The sequence below is a fragment of the Quercus suber genome, unplaced genomic scaffold (genome assembly GCF_002906115.3).
Source record: "Quercus suber isolate HL8 unplaced genomic scaffold, Cork oak 2.0 scaffold_50, whole genome shotgun sequence".
In the NCBI taxonomy this organism is placed as follows: Eukaryota; Viridiplantae; Streptophyta; class Magnoliopsida; order Fagales; family Fagaceae; genus Quercus; species Quercus suber.
The window spans coordinates 1955718-1975007 of NW_027069515.1; the positions used below are offsets into that span (position 1 = coordinate 1955718).

A 19290-nucleotide genomic window follows, 5' to 3' on the forward strand; every position below is an offset into this window, starting at 1 on the left:
AATGGATGAGCATTCACGAAATCATGACCAAGTCTTTATTTTGATTATGTTTTAGAAAAGAATAAGTATTATGTCTGCAGTATTTTCATAACACTTTCACAACAAATGATAAGTTATTATTAATTCTAATTTGAACTCAAAATTGAAATTACTTTTTTACTCACTAGTAATAGCCAATAATTACTTACTACTTAATATTTGTTATAAAAACGTTATGAACATAACATTTCTTTTTAGAAAATTACATCCCGAGACCAAATCTCCCACCCAAAGGTTTGAAACTTTGAATTAAACCATTTCACCAGATCCATCAGTTCGATAGCAGGTCCAAAAGATGGTAAGGTTGAGTGAGCAGGTTACACCCCTAACCCAAGTTCGACCAACCCATGAGCACCCCTAGTCCAAATAAATTTATATTTCAACAAACCTATCACGTTTAACAATAATTTAAACATAAGTGATAAAAGCATAGGATGATCAAATTCGTGGCATCTCAAAATAACTTTGTACTAACAGCAACATTTAAACATTACATAATCAAAAACAAAAGACACCTATAGACCAAAAGTAGATAACTAAAACAGGTGACTATGACTATCACATCAACCCCCTATCAATACAATAACCTAAAGAAAACGCAAATTTCATGAGTTTAGAAGCTTGTAAAGAGTAGATAGGATTTACAAGTCAAGAAGGGATTTAATTAGGTGACTGGCAAACAGAATACTAGCAGTACTAATGTAATCATCAAACCAAGCCAAGAGGGAATTTGCTGGGGCACAGCTACAGAGGAATTGGAGGAAGCCCTTTTGGCAACAGCAGGTGGAACTGCACGCGTATTAGGGATGCTCTGTTGATCAGTGGTTGGCAATGGGTTTGGTGATCCATCATTTGAAGGAGGTTTGAGCTGCGCTTGGTTACCATTTATATCTTGACCTGTAGACTCAAGATGAGTAAATGTCAAGACTCTGAGAATTACATGTTGAAAGCAAGTTCAATCCCAGATTGGAAAGCAAGTATTGAGGACAGATCAAAATTGCCTTTTTAACTAAAAATATAGACTGGCTGACAAAGCAAGTAAAAAATAATAATAACAAACCCAAAAATAAATCCTTAACTCAAAGGATGGCAAACTGCAAAAATTAAGTTTTATTTAAACATAAAAAATCCACTTGGTAATACATAAGATAATGATTAAATATAAAGGACTGGTTGGCAAAAGCCGCAAAACAAACAAATAATAATAATAATAACCCAAAAATAAAATTTTACACAACTCACAAGATGGCAAACTGCAAAAATTTAGTTTTATTCAAACATACAAAATCCACTTGGCAATACATTAGATAATGATTATTTATAATGTTCCGGCAGGTCATAGCTGAGAGGGCTTTTTTTTTTTCTTTTTTCTTTTTTTGTGAGAAAGAGCTGAGGGGGCTTTGGTTGCTATATTCTTCTTTAACATATATACAAGTACATTATACATTCTCTACCTCTTCCCAATATTTCCTTTCAAGGTATATAAACAACACTTCAATATGAAACTTCTCTCTCAAAAATAATAATAATAATAATAATATGAAACTTCTTCATATTTATATATAAGAATTTTAAGTCAAGAACTCAATGAAATTGTGGAATCATCAAGGACATTACTTATTTTTAGCAATATATTCACTTGTAATGCACTGGTATAACCAACACCTTCAACGACCTTTTTCTGGAAACACAATACATCAGTCAACAGCCACCCTAAAAACTATGCAAGCAAGAGCAGTTAGAACTACCAACACAGATTAACCCTGAAAAGAAATGTAAGAGCCCTCCCCAACCCCCCAACCCCTCCACCCCAAACACAGAAAAACTATGCAAGCAAGAGCAGTTTGAACTACCAACACAGATTAACCCTGAAAAGAAATGTAAGAGCCCTCCCCAACCCCCCAACCCCTCCACCCCAAACACAGAGACAGCATAAAATAGTAAAAAAAAGCATCCAATGTTATCGCAGACTGATTTTTTAAGGTTGAAGGGCTCCATGAAAAGGTTATTGCACACACCGGTGGCCCGCCTATTAATCCCAAATATTTAATTATTTATATGGATATCTATCTGGTATGGGTATAGAAGAAGCATGCAACCAAGCTACACCCAATCTGTCCAAGGGGTAGCCACTTTCATTTCGCACTCTAAGCATAAACCAGTGCTCTTAGAACAGATGCGGTCCAATCAGCAGATTAAAACAACTCCTGCGGGTCAAGCTTTTTAGTAGAGATAACTTTGTGCCCGCAAATAGTCACCAAACACTTCTTGAGCATTTCAGATTTCAAAAATTCTCAATTATACTTGTGGGATTTTGAAAAGATGTGGTCTTTCTTCATCTTTTTCTTTTTCCTTTTTCCTTTCCTTTGGCGAAGGGAGAGATTATTGTGAAAGGTATAAGAAGGCGGTAAAATTGAACAGCTGGGAGACCACTAGGGGTGTCCACGGGTCGGTTCGGGTCAGGTTTATGCCCAACCCACTTACATCGGGTGGATGGCTGAACGGCCCGCCACCGACCGCAGATGACCTCGGGTCGAGTCAGATCGAACTCTGGTGGACAACGGTTGGGTTAGTCAAGCTCATACTAAGTTACAATCACCGGATCTTCACTGGATCGAAGCTCAAAATCACCACATCAAGCCCATATTTGAGTGAAAATCACCGGATCTAAGCATAAATCGAAGCAAAAACATCACATAAAGCTCAAATTTGAGCGAAAAAGTCATCTCTATTGCCGGATCTAAGTGAAAATCGAAGCACAAGCACCAGATCTTCGCCGGATCGAAGCTCAAAATCAGCACATCAAGCCCAAATTTGAGCGAAAATCACCTGATCTAAGCAAAAATCAAAGCAAAAACCATCACATCAAACTCAGATTTGAGCGAAAAATTCATCTCTATCGCCAGATCTAAGTGAAAATCAAAGCACAATCTTCATCTCACCGCTAGATAGATCTGAGCAAAATCTTCATCTCACCACCAGATCTAAGGAAGAAAACCTAGATCTTCACCGGATTTAACCAAAAACTACCAAACCTTTCACCGGAATATCGATGAATCTGACCGGATCTAGGTAACTCCAGCCTTCTTTCATGGGTTTCGTCAGTCGGATTGGGTATATTGGGTTTTGAAGAAGAAAACCTGCCATCCGACCCGCCTAAGTCGGTTTTTGGTGGCGGAGACCCATCTCTGACCGTTAGCAGGGTCGGGTCGGCTGATTTTCGGGTTGGCCTGGGTGGTTTGGGCAGGTGGGTCGGTTTCTGGGTTCCCGTGGACGCCCCTAGAGACCACAGTAGCTGTGGAGGCTGGAGACCATGGATGTAAATGAACAGCTCAAACTTAGCTTTAAAAAAAAAAAAAAAACTAGTTTATGTTCATTTATTTAACAAATGCACCAAGCTCAAGCTTAAATTTAGGCTCAATTATTAAACAAGCCAGGCTCTTACATAATGATGTACTTCTATCTCAAAGTTAATCTGCTGCATTTTCTTCCCTACAACCGCTTCATTTTCTTCCCTAAACATGGCCATTTAAATTAACTTTGAGATAGGAGCTCTTACATCATTTGTAAACAAGTTCAAAAGATATCAAATTATTACTTGTAATCAAGTAGCTCATGAACAAACTCAAGCTTGTTTGACAAGAATATGAACCAACTTGAACATGCAATTTTGTTTGATAATGAGTTCGAGCTTAGCTCATGTTCAAAATAAATTTAAATGAACAAATCCTAAACTTCCAATACTCGGCTCAGCTCAGTTCGTTCACAGCCGTATGACCCATTCATTATTGTTGTACTCAACATGTACCATAGATTTATAGTATTCTTCTCTCTTCAAAAATTTCAAATTGACCTACACATCTATTTATTTAATTACTTGAAATTATATCTTCTATATAATTTACTCGTGTCTGATTGACTTTAACGAAAAATCCAAGCCCAAAAATAAACCTGAGGCTAGACATGGATTTGCTGTTAGGATAATCAGATTTCATTATGGACTTCAGATCAGCTAATATCACATTGAACGATACAAAAAGTCTAGTAAGGGCTAGCTTGTGTCAAAGCTGAGACAGACTTTGAATGACAAAAAGTGGGGAAAAATTCTGCCAAGCTTCACAAGTCTTGCAAAGGCCTAAACCTATCCTTCAAATAATATCAATTCTTCACAAGCAGTTTGAAACCGAGGAGAAAAAACTAAGCAATAATTCAAAGGATCACCAAAAAGAAATTCTGCCAATTACTTGCTTTAACATTCAGTGTAATTAAACTGAAAACCAATTTCTAACCCAAAGTTGCAAACTCTGCTTGTGGAAACCAGATTTGAAGAAGATGAGAAACAGCGTTTTCCTTCAAAAGGATTAACCAAATGAATATCTAAAATAAGCAGAATGAGAAAACCATCATTACTTACAATTGGATTTTGACCAGCCCAACTTCAAATTTTCCCTATCAAAAACCAAGCGATAACCCTTCATGAAGTTCTCTGCAACGGATATGTTAACCCAGAGAAATCAATACATCATATGTACACACAAGTATGTAATTGTGTGACACACAAACACATAAAGATGAAGGACAAGAAGCAAGCGAATTGTTTAGGAATACAAGAAGCAGAGAGGTACACTTACGTCCAATTATACCATATTCACCATCCGTTGGTAGTAAAGTTAAGCAAAAGTTAGAAAATGCCTGCACCAAATTCCAGAAAATTAATATCTATCCATTATAACGGCATCCTTTCATATGAGCAGTCCCAGCATCAAATCACTATAGGATTTTACTAGAAAAATCTTTTTGTGTTAAGTAGGACCTTGCTAGAAATATAACGAAAAAATGTGCTTGTCATGTTTCCTGGTAATTAAAGATGATTTTTTTATGTTCTTTCTGGAAATCCCATAGACATGACAACTTTTTAAATTGAGAGTGAGTATACAGAATATATTTGAGAGGAAAGAAACAAATATCTGTTTGCAGATGGGAAGAACAAGAAATGATTTAAATCAACGGATGGTTGACAATCAGGGGATAAAGAGGTTTATGCACTCAATATAGCCAACCCCCTCAACCCCCAAAGGAAAAAAAAAAAAAAATGAAAAAAAGGCACGCATAAAAACACAAATTACATATACCACAGAAACGCAGCCAGTTATTTTACTTTTCCTGACGTGTTTCATATCAGTTCACATCACCAGATGGCTCTGAGGAAACATGGATGAGTATAGTGGCAATGACATGTAGATCCACCCAAGGAGTACTAGATATTGACAACTATGTCACAAACGCTTGCGCGCAGAGGTGCGCGCACACACAAAATAAATTTTGTTTTTAATGTGGACTTTCATTCCTTGATGCAATATTAGACACACGGTCCACTTTCTTGCAAACTCAGTTCTTGGAGAAGAGTAGTCGCAAGAGTTTATGTTAAAATGGATACAATCTACAATATAGACTTACCTGATTCTCAGAGTCAGTTAATAAGGGATTATGGATTGGATAGCTTCGGTTCATGGTAAACATGAGTCTCATGCTAGGAATGCTATGCAACTCTTGTGAACTGTTACACAAATGAACAGATGACTATAAGTTCTTAAGAACTGGTAAGAGGATTCCAAAAAAAATCATGTCATCTAGAATCCAACCTGGCATTATAGCAGTACTCAAAGGGACTGTCTTGAAGGTGAATCCTGGTAGCATTCACTTGCTTGTCAAACTGTACTAAGAAAAAACAATCTTCAGGCCATGATAGGGAAGAACTTAAGCTTTATAAAATTAAAAACAGGAAGCACCTCGAAAACAATTTTTTCATAGACTTCTGTTGGAAGATATGTGAAGGATGTGCCACTGTCAACCAAAGCTTGGAATTGGGTTAGCTTGAGACAGAAACTCCCAACACAATAATGCTCTAGTCCAACAAAATAGTCATCACTGAAACAGCAAAACAGACTAATTAGAAAATGGCATGCCAAGAATACCATCTCTAGGACTAAGGCCTTGCCAAGAGAATTCACTTAGCTAACCATGGTCAGAAATAGAAGGCATACGATTTTCCTGCAAAAGGCAAGAATGGAGTAGATTGTTGGGTGGCAAACACTTCATCCCCAAAAAGAATTCTCCCAGAATCATTCTCATCAAAACAAATTGAAAAAGAATTTTGAATCAGTCCTGCTTTTGCAAGCAAACTTGGAACTGAAATATCCCCAAGTCCCAGTCCCATAACACCATCAGGAGCAGCTCCATCCAAATAACTACCACTTTGTATCCTGCCACAGCTGCTTTGACAAAATTGAATACCCAAAAAAAGAAAGGAAACATAACAAGTTTAAGCATCAGAAAGAAATATGCTATGCATACCAGTCCAAAAGAAAATTGTAAAAATAATAATAACAGCAGCAGAAACAAAGGAAGACAAACAAACACACCCTAAAATGACTGAAGCCTGCACATGATTTTTTGTTGCATGATCGCTAACCGATGCCAAATGCAATTTGTCCTCAACCAAAAATCCAGAAGTTGATGTATTTTCTGAGCTATAATCAACAATATATGGACAGGGCTCCTTAGGACCTTTGCAATTGGTACCCAGTTTGCATAAATGATGGCTGCAAGGTAGATTCTTGCTGGTGTTTGATAAAGATGGGTTATATTCACTCAAATCCTTATCCTGCATAATTGATGCCCCAAACACGAGGGAGCACCTGCCAATCAATCACTGGAATTAACTGCTAAACCTTTTACAATTCTTAGCTCAACTACCGCACCAGTGCAAAGCAATTACATTCCACATTTATTCAGGAATTAAAATGCAGAATAAAAGGGAAGAGAGAGAGAGGGGGGAGAGCAGATGGAAAGATTTATATAGAAATAACAATAAAAAAGTTAATTTTTTTGGATAAGAAACAATAAAAAATATAATTTAACAAATATATTTTGCCGATTTAAACTCCTTTACAAGTAACCAATCCATTGGTCTTATTGGTGAACAAGAACATGTAATCTATAGAAGCAAAAGCACTCTTAGTTCAAGTGACATGAATAAGCAACAAGTATATAATGGAGGGAAGAAAAAAATATCATTTGAGAGAGAGAGAGAATTTAAATGAGATGCAGTTAAGCACAACACAGAATTATTTTACACGTAATTTTTTGGCTCCAAGGGGAGCAAAGCAATATATAATTATCTTATGCATTGGACATACATATCCTCTCTCTCTCTCTCTCTCACAACATGTGGACCCCATAATAGGGTAGCAATTCATGTTAGGGGTTGCGATCATGTTGTGTTCAGGTAAGGCATTCAAATACATAGCTTAAACTTGGAAAATTCTTACGTACTCCCGAAGGATGGATAAATGGTGCTCCTCTCCTTGCATTCATAATGAACCCCACAATGAATGAATATAATGAGTGGCTCCACCATGAATGTGAGAGGAAAGAGCATCATTTTCTGTGCTCTGAAAGTACCTAAATATTACTCCCTTAAACCTAACCCGACTTATTTAATAATTATACATCAAAACCCCTCAATCGTGCCGTTTAATAAACATGTATTTGAATCATGTGAACATGACCCATTTCAACCCATTAAAAAAATGAACACATTTTTATATATAGATGTAAGCACCCCTAAAAGATTGAATATTGTGTGGGACCCACATGTTGAGAGAGCGAGAGAGAGAGAGAGAGAGAGAGAGAGAGAGAGAGGGAGAAAAGAACATATGTTGTTGTTAGATAATTTTTGAAGAGAGGGGTGATGTATATACCGAGGGGCATGAGATACCGTCTTCAATGGAGGGAGGACAAATATAGAATTTGAACTTCCTGGTACGTGGTCCCCTCCCAATAATGCTACCTTGGGGACACAAGATTTTTCTTCCTGCCCTTTTTTTTTTTAATATTCATCCATTAAACAAACTATCAAGTATAATTTCTAACAACAAATATTATGTGAGGATCAGAAAACCAGTAAGATCCAGAATTTCATCATTGTTCAGATTGTAATTTCATTATTAGCATATGTTTTAGAAACATAATAAATCTTAGTAATTAAAACAAGGTCTATTGTAATAGATAAGCAAAGAAATCATAGTAAACAAAAACAAGAACAGTAATAAAATAAATAAAAGAACGTACCAACATAGTGTTATTGTAATAAGTAGCAGAGAAGGGAGCGCAATTAATGCAATCACATGGGACCCAAAGCAAATCGCTTCCAGCATCCAACGCTACCATAAACGACACATTCGGTGTTCCTATATCAATCCATGTGTAATGCAACCTGTTTTCAAAAACATTTAAATTATTTTCAAAAAAATAAATAAATAACAGAGAGAGAGAGAGAGAGTTTACCAAGCTAAGTCATTGCCAAAGAACAAGGTTTGGCTGCCACGGGAAGGGAAAAGCAAGTCGTAGTGGTTAACGAGCTTCATGTTTTGCCTCGTCTTCTTCTTCTTCTTCTTCGTCAAGTCGTTTCTCACGAGCAATTCGAAGTACTCCAAGCTGTTCTTCTTTGGCCACTTCACATCCACATTCCCACTCCTCGAAACCCACAACGCCTTCGCCTCCTCGGAGTACCGGTGTATCAGCTTCGAAGACGACAACGTCAAAGCCCCACCCGACCCATTAATCACAACAACGAAGTAACTAGCCACCACCAAAAAAACCAACAGAACCGCACGATTCGCCATCGAAAATAACGCAGAGAGAGAGTAAGAAAGAGAGAGACTTTTTTTTGAGGGAGTGAGAGTGAAGTGTTTTGATCAGTGTGGCTTTTTGTTATATGAAGAATTTGAAATAAGAGAGAGTGAGGAAAATTACGCTAAGGTGCGCATTGGGGGTGTAGTGCGCACAGTGTGTGCCCGTGAACGTGGCAGAGAAAGCAGGGGAGGTGACTGGGTGAGTAGTGGGAATTTCGAGAAGGGCGAGTGGGCGCAGTGCGCATCACGTGCAGAGTAGTTTGAAAGTGTTTTTGTGTGTGTGATGATTTGTGTTTTTTTTTTTTATTATATATGGGGGGAGTGGGTTTTTGGGTTCTTGTGTTTGTTTTGATTTTGGAAGTATTTTTTTAAGTGAGAGGATTAAGATAAGACAGTGAAGCTGAACAAAAAAAAAAGGAGTAATGATGTTGGGATTAAGGTGGTGCAACCAGATATTGCCACGCAATGGGATCCGATGACTATGTGTCTACAAACTATGTGCTGTGCCTGTGACTGCGCCTTCGTGTTTTTGCCTTTTTCGATTTCCGGGATTGCGCTCTGGCTTTTTGGACTTTCGGGGAGAGAGTCTGTGAAAGGGTTTTCAATTCAATAAAATTCACTGTTTTTGTCGCAACCTGCCCACAAGTGAGTGGCAGAGCTGTAGACTCAGCTAATTCCGTTAAAACTTACTTTACCTAGTTTAACATACTATTTTATAATACACTTTATATCACATATTTTATACTAACACATTATTTATTAAAATAACTAAAAAAATCACCATTTAATTAAAAAAACAAAAATACTACCAAATTAAACTACAACTACCAAGAATTACCCAATTACCACAACCCACATCCAAAACCACAACTGCTAGAACTAGCACTACAACCCACATTCGAAACCCAACTGACCACTAAATAGCAACCTAATAACTCGACACTCAAAACCCAAAACTACTTCCTTGATCAGCCCATAAAGAGAGGGATGAGACAAAAATCAACGATTCACAGACTACTACCATAAAAAACAAGATCATAAATCGCCATCCCAAAAACCCACCACCAAAGAAGGATGAGAGAGAGAGAGGAATTAATGCCAAAATTTAGAATATTATTGTAGCTCCATGCCAAATGTGTTGAGATTTGGCATATATGATGTAGGTAGTTTTTTGATGTTTAGCGTGCTAAATGCTAAAATTTTAGCAATTAGCATTTCTAATGTTAATGCTCTTACATACACATTTTTTAAATTGAAAAGATATCATCTCAAGTAAGTGAACTGAATGAACTGAAGTATACCAAAATATTATGCTATTGTGACTTAATAGGAGCGTAACAATAATAAATAATATACTTTAACTCTTAAATGTTATATAAATTTCGATAAATGACACAATAGAAGCATTGTGTTTACCAAAGAAAAAAAAAGGGTGGAACCACCCCAAAAAAAAAAAAAAAAAGATTAAAAAGAAAGAAAAAGGGTTGGGGATTGAACAATGCGACAATCATGAGGTAAATTTGGAATAATATTTGTTCAATTTGGGCGGCTTAGGTTAAGGAGAATCTACTCAAGTGCAGGAGTTAATGGATGGTTAAAGAGCCTCAAAATTGCATAATGAGATAGTGTAAAAAGATCCTCAAAACGCAGTCAAACGACTGGACATTCCATAAGGTTTAACCGTTCAAAAGGTAGGGTAGGGCCAAACAATATTATTATGGCATCCAATAAGAACAGGCCCTTAACATAGATATAGACCTCACCACCACCAGCACTTAGTCTGAACTTTGGCCCGTTCATTTTGGACCAAATTTGATATGGCAATTGGGCCAAAATGGCCCAATACCACTTATTTTTGAAATTTTTAGGAAAAAAACACTGTTTCGGAAATAAATAGGAAACTACCACTTTTTCAAGAACTCGAGTTTCAGAAACTCGAGTTCCTCTGAATTTTGCCACCGTGGCGCTGCTGAGCTGGAATTTGCGCGATTAAAAAAAATTATGTGGTACTCGAGCTTGGTAAACTCGAGTTCCATGCAACACAATACTCGAGTATACCAGGCTCGAGTACGTTTTATAAATAAAATGGAGATAAAAAAGAATTTACACAGTACTCAAGTTTACCAAACTCGAGTACTGTGTAATTTTTTTGTTTTTTTTTTTTTTTTTTTTTTGTACCAAAAAAAAAAGGTGGAAAAAAAAAAAAAAGATTAAAAAGAAAGAAAAAGGGTTGGGGATTGAACAATGCGACAATCATGAGTAAATTTGGAATAATATTTGTCAATTTGGGCGGCTTAGGTTAGGAGAATCTACTCAAGTTAGGAGTTAATGGATGGTTAAAGAGCCTCAAAATTGCATAATGAGATAGTGTAAAAAGATCCTCAAAACGCAGTCAAACGACTGGACATTCCATAAGGTTTAACCGTTCAAAAGGTAGGTAGGGCCAAACAATATTATTATGGCATCCAATAAGAACAGGCCCTTAACATAGATATAGACCTCACCACCACCAGCACTTAGTCTGAACTTTGGCCCGTTCATTTTGGACCAAATTTGATATGGCAATTGGGTTTCAAATATCTCACCTCAAAATAGATTCTATTACTTTATCAAAACCCCTTGTCTTAGATTGCAAGGCCCAGGAACAAAAAAAACAATGACAGACAAGGCCGAGAGTGATACCTTAAAGTTCACGGCCCTTTTAGCTTCTAATATCGTTGTTGCCAAAACCCTACAACATAGCGATATACACACACCTCCTTACATCATTATTCTCGCATCGCCGCTTGCAGAAAAAACTTTTTCACCAAAACCCCATTTTCCAAAATCGTATTTTTGAGCAATCAGCAGCAAAAATGGCAGCGGGGAAGAAGACGGTACCTCTCTCTCTCTCTCTCTCTCTCTTAAACTCTACTATTATAGCCTAAGTTTAAATTGATTTACTAAGGTTTTTAACACAAATGAAAATACAATAAGCAGAAGAAGACTCATGAGAACATAAACAACAGGCTGGCCCTGGTTATGAAGAGCGGCAAGTACAGTCTCGGTTACAAAACCGTCCTCCGCTCTCTCCGTAACTCCAAAGGTTCTTTTTTTCTTTTCTGGGTCCTTTTTTTTTTTTTTTTTTTTTTTTTACGTATATATGTTTCTCAAAGATTTTGAATATTATGGGTGATTGAGATTTTGTTGGGAATTGCAGGGAAGTTGATTTTGATATCTAACAATTGCCCACCACTCCGCAAGTCCGAGATTGAATACTACGCCATGCTTGCCAAGGTTGGGGTCCACCATTTCAGCGGAAGTAAGTCTTTCATACTTCATAGTTCATACAATACCATCTGCTTTTCCTATTTCCTAGTTAGTTGATGTTGTCTGTATGTATAGTACCTACATTATTGGATATTGGAACTGTATATCTGGTTCAATTTGGTTCTGGACCAATCATCTAATGAAAATGTTTTTCAATTTTTTTGAACTTGTTTTGGTTTTATGTACAGTTTGTATAAACAATTCATAATTAGATTATGTGAACATCTAAACAATAATTTTGGAAACTAAACTGACATTTTAAAAACCTGTTCACTTGAAATGGAGATGGTCCTATTAAAACTAAATTAGGTTGGATTATTGTTACAGCCCGATAATGGGAGAATGTTTTTTCAACTGGGCTAAATGGTTTTTGATTGGTTTCGTATGAATAGTGAAAATGGTGTGATGCTATTTAGTGAGCTTTGTAATGGACTCTGTTTAACTCAGAAATCAGGAATCTCTTGATAGGTCGTGGTTTGTTTGGACCTAACGACTATCCTATAACATTTCTTAAGTACATAGCCTTGTTCAAACTTCAAAGACTCATTTGATTTGGAACAATTCTTCAGGTCATTAGGTAGGAAGTGACCCCTGTATTTTGCAATTAATTAACTGGATGAACTATACAATGCATATGATACCTGCCCATTACCTAAGGAAATCAGGATTTCTGTAGCGCGTTATCATTGGAAAAAACGTGTTAAACATGGAATTCCCTTATATTTCGCTTGAATGAATGTTTATCTCTTGATGTCAATTTAAATAGGTTCATGTGACGCATTGCTCAAAAGCAAGCTTCGGTGTCTCATACATGAAAATTAATGGGGGTGTCCTGGCTTGGTTTACTCACCATAGAAGAGCACTTAGGTGTATCCTTATTTAATTCCATAAACCTACTCTGTAATTTTTTCTTGTGCACAAGTAGCCATCCTTTTGTGTTCACATCTTGTTCTTCTTTGGATTCAGGTCAACTGCACCTGCCCCTTTTCTTCCTCTCATTTTTCTGGGTTATAACTCTTGAACATATGGCACCAAGATTATATGATTAGTTGTCCTACTGTGATGCACAAAATGTTCGACATCAAGTTGCCATTGTTAATATGTATGAATTTCTATTATTGAAGACTCCTCTGCTTGTTGTTTGAAGTGATTTTATTGTTCAACAACAACCAATCCATAGTCTCAATATTTTGGGTTGGTGAGCCCCAGCATATCAGCCTTGAAATCATTAGGCCAACCAAGTAGATTTATTAAAAAAGGAAGAAAAAGAAGTAGATTCTTTTGATAATACAGGGAACCTTTCTAAATAAGAGCCTATTGGACTCACCTCTAGCTAGTAGAACTCACCCTGCCAAAACCAGTTGCAGGGTAATTTAAAGGCATGCCTGCCTCTAACAAGCTTTGCAGTTTATGCTCATGCCAAGCTGCCAAGGAGGCCAAAAAAAGAAGATTTTAGCTGGCTTTAGTTCCTAGAAAGTACAAGAAAAAAAAAAAAGTCATCCAGAATATGCTATGTTGCTTAAGCATATTTACAAAAATTTTCTTTGTTCCCTCTTATTGTCTATAACCAAACTGCAGAACATGACAGATTATTTTCACTTACACGGCAGGAACTCTGTACTGGTTGATGTCATTTATTATATAATTCAATTATTGATATGTTTCTTTATAATTAATACGATATGAGTTATGGTACTCAATCTCTTAAACTCTTTGCCTTTCCCATTGTGGCTTGTTTGTGCTTCCAGACAATGTTGACCTAGGTACAGCATGTGGAAAGTATTTTCGCGTGTCGTGCCTTAGCATTATTGATCCAGGTACACCTCAAATTTGTATTCTCATTATATGACTTTATAATTGTTGTGACAGATTGGTTTGACTTCTTTTACGGTTTGGTATTTTCTACAGGTGATTCAGATATCATCAAGTCACTCCCTGGTGATCATTGAGATGCTTTTTGGTGATCAAGTCCTGAAACTAGTATAATTTTGTTCTTTAGAACTTTTGGTAGAGTTTCAAATTTGAGCTGTTATTAAAATACACCACTGCATCCTTCCATTAGCAAAATTTTGTTATGTTAATGAGCTTTCAAAGACCCTGCTATTTTTTATTTGCGTGAAGTTGTTTCTGTTGTTTAATGAAATGATTCAGTCATCTTAACCATTTAAGATTAACATGCTAGACTATTTCAACTTAAGCTGCTACAATTGAATCCTTGCTATCATAAATACAGAAGCTATTGAGAAATAGACTGATTTTTATTTTACCTTTTTTAGTTTGTGAATTATGTTTGAACACTGAGTTAAATTGAACTAAGGGTCCGTTTGGTTCGCGTAAAATAATTTCTGGAAAATAGCTTATTTTCTGGAAATGCTATTTTCGGGAAAGGAAAATATTTTTAAGTGTTTGGTTGTATTATAAAAATTGTTGTGGAAAATATTTTCATGTGTTTGGTTCTATTTTGAAAATGCTATTTTTCTACAATTTTTTCACATTTTTTCAGCTATTTTTTCAGCATTCAAACAAATTTTATTACAAAAAATTTTAACATCACAGCCAATTCAACAAAAAATTCTGGCAGCAAATTCCAGTAATCAAAACCCACAACCACCAAAACATCACCACCACACCACCACAATAACAACAACAATCAAACTTTAAAAAAACAAAACTGAGTCGTCGACGAGATCGAGGAAGAGAGAGCGATGGGTCTGGGTCTGGGTCGATGACGAGATTTGGGTCGATGGTCTAGGTCGTCGAAGGTCTGGGTTGAAGGCGATGGTTCGAAGGTCGAAGGTCAAAGGCGATGGGTCGAAGGTCTGGGTCGAAGGCTCTGGGCTCTGGGATCGTAGGCCGCCGGCTCTGGTTCGAAGATTGGTGGGTCGTGGGTCGACGGCTCGTGCCGGTGGGTCGTCAGCTCTGAGCTCTGGGTTTGTGGGTCGTCAGCTCTCTCTTCTTCCTCGTGCTCTCTCTCTTTCTCTCTCTCTCTCTTTTTCCGGAAGTGAATTGAAGGTAAAATGAAAACGGAAATGATTTTTCGTAATCAGAAGGCATTATTGAAGGTCAACGAAAATGATTTTCCGTTTGATCCAATTTTCTTTGCGCACCCAAATAGCATATTTTACGGAAAATGCTTTTCTGAAATTGTTTTCACCCAAAACAAACGGACCCTAAAGGTTTCAATTTATGTTAGCCCGGTTATGTATATCAATGCTTGGGCCTGAATTAGATAACTGACGGACTAGACTGAATAGTTGGCTTGCATACCTTGCCTCTTGAAATCTGTGCATATGAATACTTGGGGTCCGGTTAGATATAATTAAAAAATGAAAACTGAAAACACTGTAGCAAAATAATTTTTAAATCTATGAATAGTATCGTATGACCTATTTTTAATATATATATATATATATATATTTTAATAAAGTTGGTGTGGGTCCCGTGAACAGTGCTACTATAGTGCTTAAGGGTCATCAAACAGTCTACGGCCCATAGCTCGACCCAAAAACCCGACGGCCCATCGGGCTAATGGGCGGCCCAGCCCGTTGTTATTGTGACTCATGGGTAGCCTACTAGCCCAGTGGGTCAGGTCATGGGCTAGTTTTTATGCCCATGGGTACTCGATGGACTAGCCCAGTAGCCCAACTCGTTGCCCAGCCCATTGACCTAACCCAATAACTCATAATTTATAACAAAAATATGTAGGAAGTGTATGAAGAATTGATCTTAAGATATTATAGAAGAATTTTTTAAAAGAACTCCCTAAACTACTAAGATACTCAAAGTAATTGTGCTAAACTTAATTTACTAAATATATATTTTTCTAGTAGTCTAGCAAATTGGAATTAACCATTTGACATTTTTTTTTTTATTAAAGATAAAAATAAAAATCTATTTAAAGCCTTAATAAAAAAATAAAAAAAATAGGTTTCCATCAACAAAACAAAAAATTAAATAGATTTGACTGTAAAAAAATTTGTAATTAAGTATTAAATTCTTTAATTCTTTACTTTAAAAAAATAGATTGATTATTCCCTTATAAAAATTGATTCTTTCCTTATAAAAATAATAAAATAATATGCTAACACAAGTCCAAGAGTAGCTCATTAGGCCCAACTCGATAGCCCAGCTTGCTAAAGACAAAATAGGCATTGCCCATGGGCAGGGTCATGGGCTGAGGTTTTCTCTTTCTGCCTAACCCGACTCGGCCCGTTAACTAGTTAATAGCCCATTATGCCCAGTCCATTGAACCCATGGGCCAAGTAAAAATTGGTCGGGCCAGCCCGACCCGGCCCATTGACGACCCTTGTCCGTAAAAGTTGAACTGCATGTGACAAAAAAAAAAAAAAGAAAAAAAAAAAGAGGAAAACGCAAACTTATAAACGCAGACGCCCAATCCAAACCCTACCTTGAGCCTGTGTTCAATCACTCGTGTGCTCAAGTTTTGGGCTTGGTTTCAAGGTAGCTGAGACCCAAGTCTGGCCTTAATTTTATTATAAAATTTTGAAACATTCTCCTGAAAGAAATCTTAAAAGAAAAGAAGAAAAAAGATAAATAATATATGAGAAATGATATATCCATAACATATTTACAACAAATCCTAAGTGACAGGTTATTACTGGTTGTTATTGTTGGGGTAAAAAAGTAATTTTAATGTTAGTTTCAAATTTGAACAAATTACAACTAACCATTTATGATTTGTTATAAAAATGTTGTGAACGTAATATCTTTCATAATATATTCCATTTCTTCACAATTTCAGTTCCTAATCTATGGATAAAAAGGCAATGTTTTAAGGGCAAGTCTCTTGAAACATTTATTGTTGTTATATTTTTGTGGAGCCATTTTAATATAAGCAATTTAATCCAGTTCAGTCCATTTTGGATTAGTTGGATCTTAATTAATTCTTTTTGTAGGTCCTTTTTTATAAGTTTTTGGCTCAAAATTTTATATTTTTCTTAAATTTGGGTAAAAAAAAGTATGAAATTTCGTTTCTTTAGTTTTGGGTTAAAAAATACAATTAAAATAAGCATTGGTAATTAGAGGCATGGGCCCTAATAAAGCAATAAAAATAATAAATTATTGTAAAATAAAAGTTTCAATAATATGGTAAAAAAAATGCTATAATTCTAAACTTATATAATAATTTAAATTTAATGTAACAAGTTATATGTGTTTCATAGAATGAAATTGTACATTAAAAAAAAAAAAGAGCAATGCTAGTTTTCAAAAAAAAAAAAAAAAGTAATGTTAGAGATATAAGTTTAATTATAATTATGTAATTAATTTTTTTTTATCAAATTACGTTTTTCATATATATATATATATATATTATTACTATTTTTGTTGAATTCAAAATACATTATATGTTCTATTACATAAAAATTATAAAAATAGAAAATGCTTTTAATAATACATTCATTATTTAATCTAATGTTATCGATTTCATTTCATTTCTGGCCGAAATTTTAAATTTTTCTTACAAACCTTAGGACATTTTGAAACAATATATCAAAATAAGCCAATACTTAAATATTTTGTTTTAGAAATGGGTCCGAAATGAAACTCATAACATTGATTTTAATCAACAAATTTTACATTACATTTTCTTATGCATTTCCTAGTTTATGACTAGTTCTTTCGAGTGCATGAGCTATGGAGTTCCCTTCACGTCTGATTTGAGTAAACCGAGAACCAATCGAGATCTTGAGCATCACACTTCGCGTCTTCTATTCCATGAGCTGTCCAAAAAAAAGTCATACAACTATCTTCCTCCTTCAGTGCTTTCACGACAATCTCTCTCTGAATCACCTTCGAACGTGGCTCTTTAATTTGATGCTGAGCTCCTTTCCCAAATTCACTGCTAGCTTGGCTCATTGCTGCTACTGGATTTCAATGGTGGTCTCGCACAATCACTCCTATGATCCCAGCTGCTCTATTCTTTTTCATTAAAAATTGCCCCATCAAAATTCACTTTGAAATTTCCTTCCTCAGCTGGCCTCCACCAGCAGCCTTTGGCATAGATAGCTTAGCATGTTAATATACAGTTCTTTCATTTCATAAAATTACGTGGCTTTAATATAAACAATGTTTCTCTTACGTATGAATTAGCTAGGAAGATTCATTTCATGTCGCTGACAAGAACAATAATTAATGTGAAGTCAAAGTTTTCATTTCCCAATCATGTGATTGTGACATTACTCTCATCACCCTTATATCATGCACCTAGCTAGTCTATCACAAGTAGAATCTAGAATTAAAGCAAGCCATATTTAATATGAAGGAACATTGAGGGATTCTAATATTAAGCCAAACCAACTTGTACCTTCCTGATGGTTTCTCTTTTCTCACTACAGGCTGAGTCGCAGGTGTATTGGCAGAACAGTAAGACAACCAAACGATTCTTCCAAGCTTCATCTTTGATCACATCTTGCTTGCACATGCTTTTGATTGTTACGTAGTTTCCATGTCAGGGCTTCCACTTACTCAATTGTAGTGGCGCAAGTCAATTCTTAAACAATATAATAAATAAATGTCATGATTAATTTTTTATTGATAGTGACGTGTTAGATTGTAAATATTATACAGTAAACTTATAGTATCTTTAGTATTTTTACTTAAATAAACTTAGTGCAAGCTCTAACTTTGAATTTCATATAGCTTAATTGACACTTATTCATGCACAAAGTATTTGAAAGTTTAGAGAGGAAAAAATAGTTCGAGCAGTGAGATTAACAGAATGTGTATTGTAACTATCTCAAAAAAAATAGCTGGCTGAGGAGGAATGAAAGATTTGGAAAAATTAGGACTTACGCGAACTAGGTTGGGGAAAGATCCTTAAGTCCTTAGTAGGATTCTTGTGAATTTGTGAGAAAATGATACTGATGATTTAAAAAGCTTTGTAAGTTTAAATGCCTGAGTTTGCTGGAAAGTTTGAGAAATCGTGAAGTAAAGGAGAAATGATCTCCTTTGAGGCTTTATATAGGGGTCAGAAAATGAGTGGGAATTATCCCGCCCAAATTCTGAGGAAAAACGTTGTCCGTTGGATCATTGGCTCACCTTTGGATGCAAAAGACAAAACGCCGCCTAGAGCAATTAATAACGCTTCGTAAATATCGAAACGTCAGCAGTAATGATGAAACGCCTAAATCTATGCTCTCACATGTGTAAAATCAGGTAATTTTTACATTTTTAACCTTTATTTCTGTGGCAGATCAAAATCCCATTTTTATTCTCCTCGAATGCA

General features: G+C 35.9%; 2 protein-coding genes across 2 annotated transcripts; one reads left to right on the top strand and one right to left on the bottom strand.

Moving 5' to 3' along the window:
* Positions 1-486: 486 nt before the first annotated feature.
* Positions 487-9017, bottom strand: LOC111988818 (aspartic proteinase-like protein 1). Its single transcript, XM_024020615.2, has 10 exons — positions 8389-9017; positions 8173-8317; positions 6462-6703; positions 6084-6311; positions 5829-5967; positions 5682-5752; positions 5497-5596; positions 4671-4731; positions 4454-4525; positions 487-936 (listed from the first exon to the last, which is right to left on the bottom strand). Exons 1-10 carry the CDS (start codon positions 8724-8726, stop codon positions 704-706), a joined length of 1629 nt encoding a protein of 542 aa, XP_023876383.1. The 5' UTR covers positions 8727-9017; the 3' UTR covers positions 487-703.
* A 2438-nt stretch (positions 9018-11455) lies between these two features.
* On the top strand, positions 11456-14218 carry LOC111988815 (large ribosomal subunit protein eL30). The gene is made up of 5 exons (XM_065771885.1): positions 11456-11611; positions 11715-11820; positions 11935-12036; positions 13793-13861; positions 13953-14218. Exons 1-5 carry the CDS (start codon positions 11591-11593, stop codon positions 13991-13993), a joined length of 339 nt encoding a protein of 112 aa, XP_065627957.1. The 5' UTR covers positions 11456-11590; the 3' UTR covers positions 13994-14218.
* The last annotated feature ends 5072 nt before the right edge of the window (positions 14219-19290 follow it).

What these genes read in the sequence shown, in the direction of transcription:
- LOC111988818 (XM_024020615.2), bottom strand. Translation starts at nt 8,726, where the DNA reads ATGGCGAATCGTGCGGTTCTGTTGGTTTTTTTGGTGGTGGCTAGTTAC. An exon ending in TTTGGCAATGACTTAGCTTG is followed by an intron (nt 8,318 to 8,388) that starts GTAAACTCTCTC and finishes TTTTGAAAACAG; the next exon opens with GTTGCATTACACATGGATTG. An exon ending in TTGCCTTTTGCAGGAAAATC is followed by an intron (nt 5,968 to 6,083) that starts GTATGCCTTCTA and finishes TTGCTGTTTCAG; the next exon opens with TGATGACTATTTTGTTGGAC.
- LOC111988815 (XM_065771885.1), top strand. Translation starts at nt 11,591, where the DNA reads ATGGCAGCGGGGAAGAAGACG. An exon ending in GGTCCACCATTTCAGCGGAA is followed by an intron (nt 12,037 to 13,792) that starts GTAAGTCTTTCA and finishes TTGTGCTTCCAG; the next exon opens with ACAATGTTGACCTAGGTACA. An exon ending in CCTTAGCATTATTGATCCAG is followed by an intron (nt 13,862 to 13,952) that starts GTACACCTCAAA and finishes TATTTTCTACAG; the next exon opens with GTGATTCAGATATCATCAAG.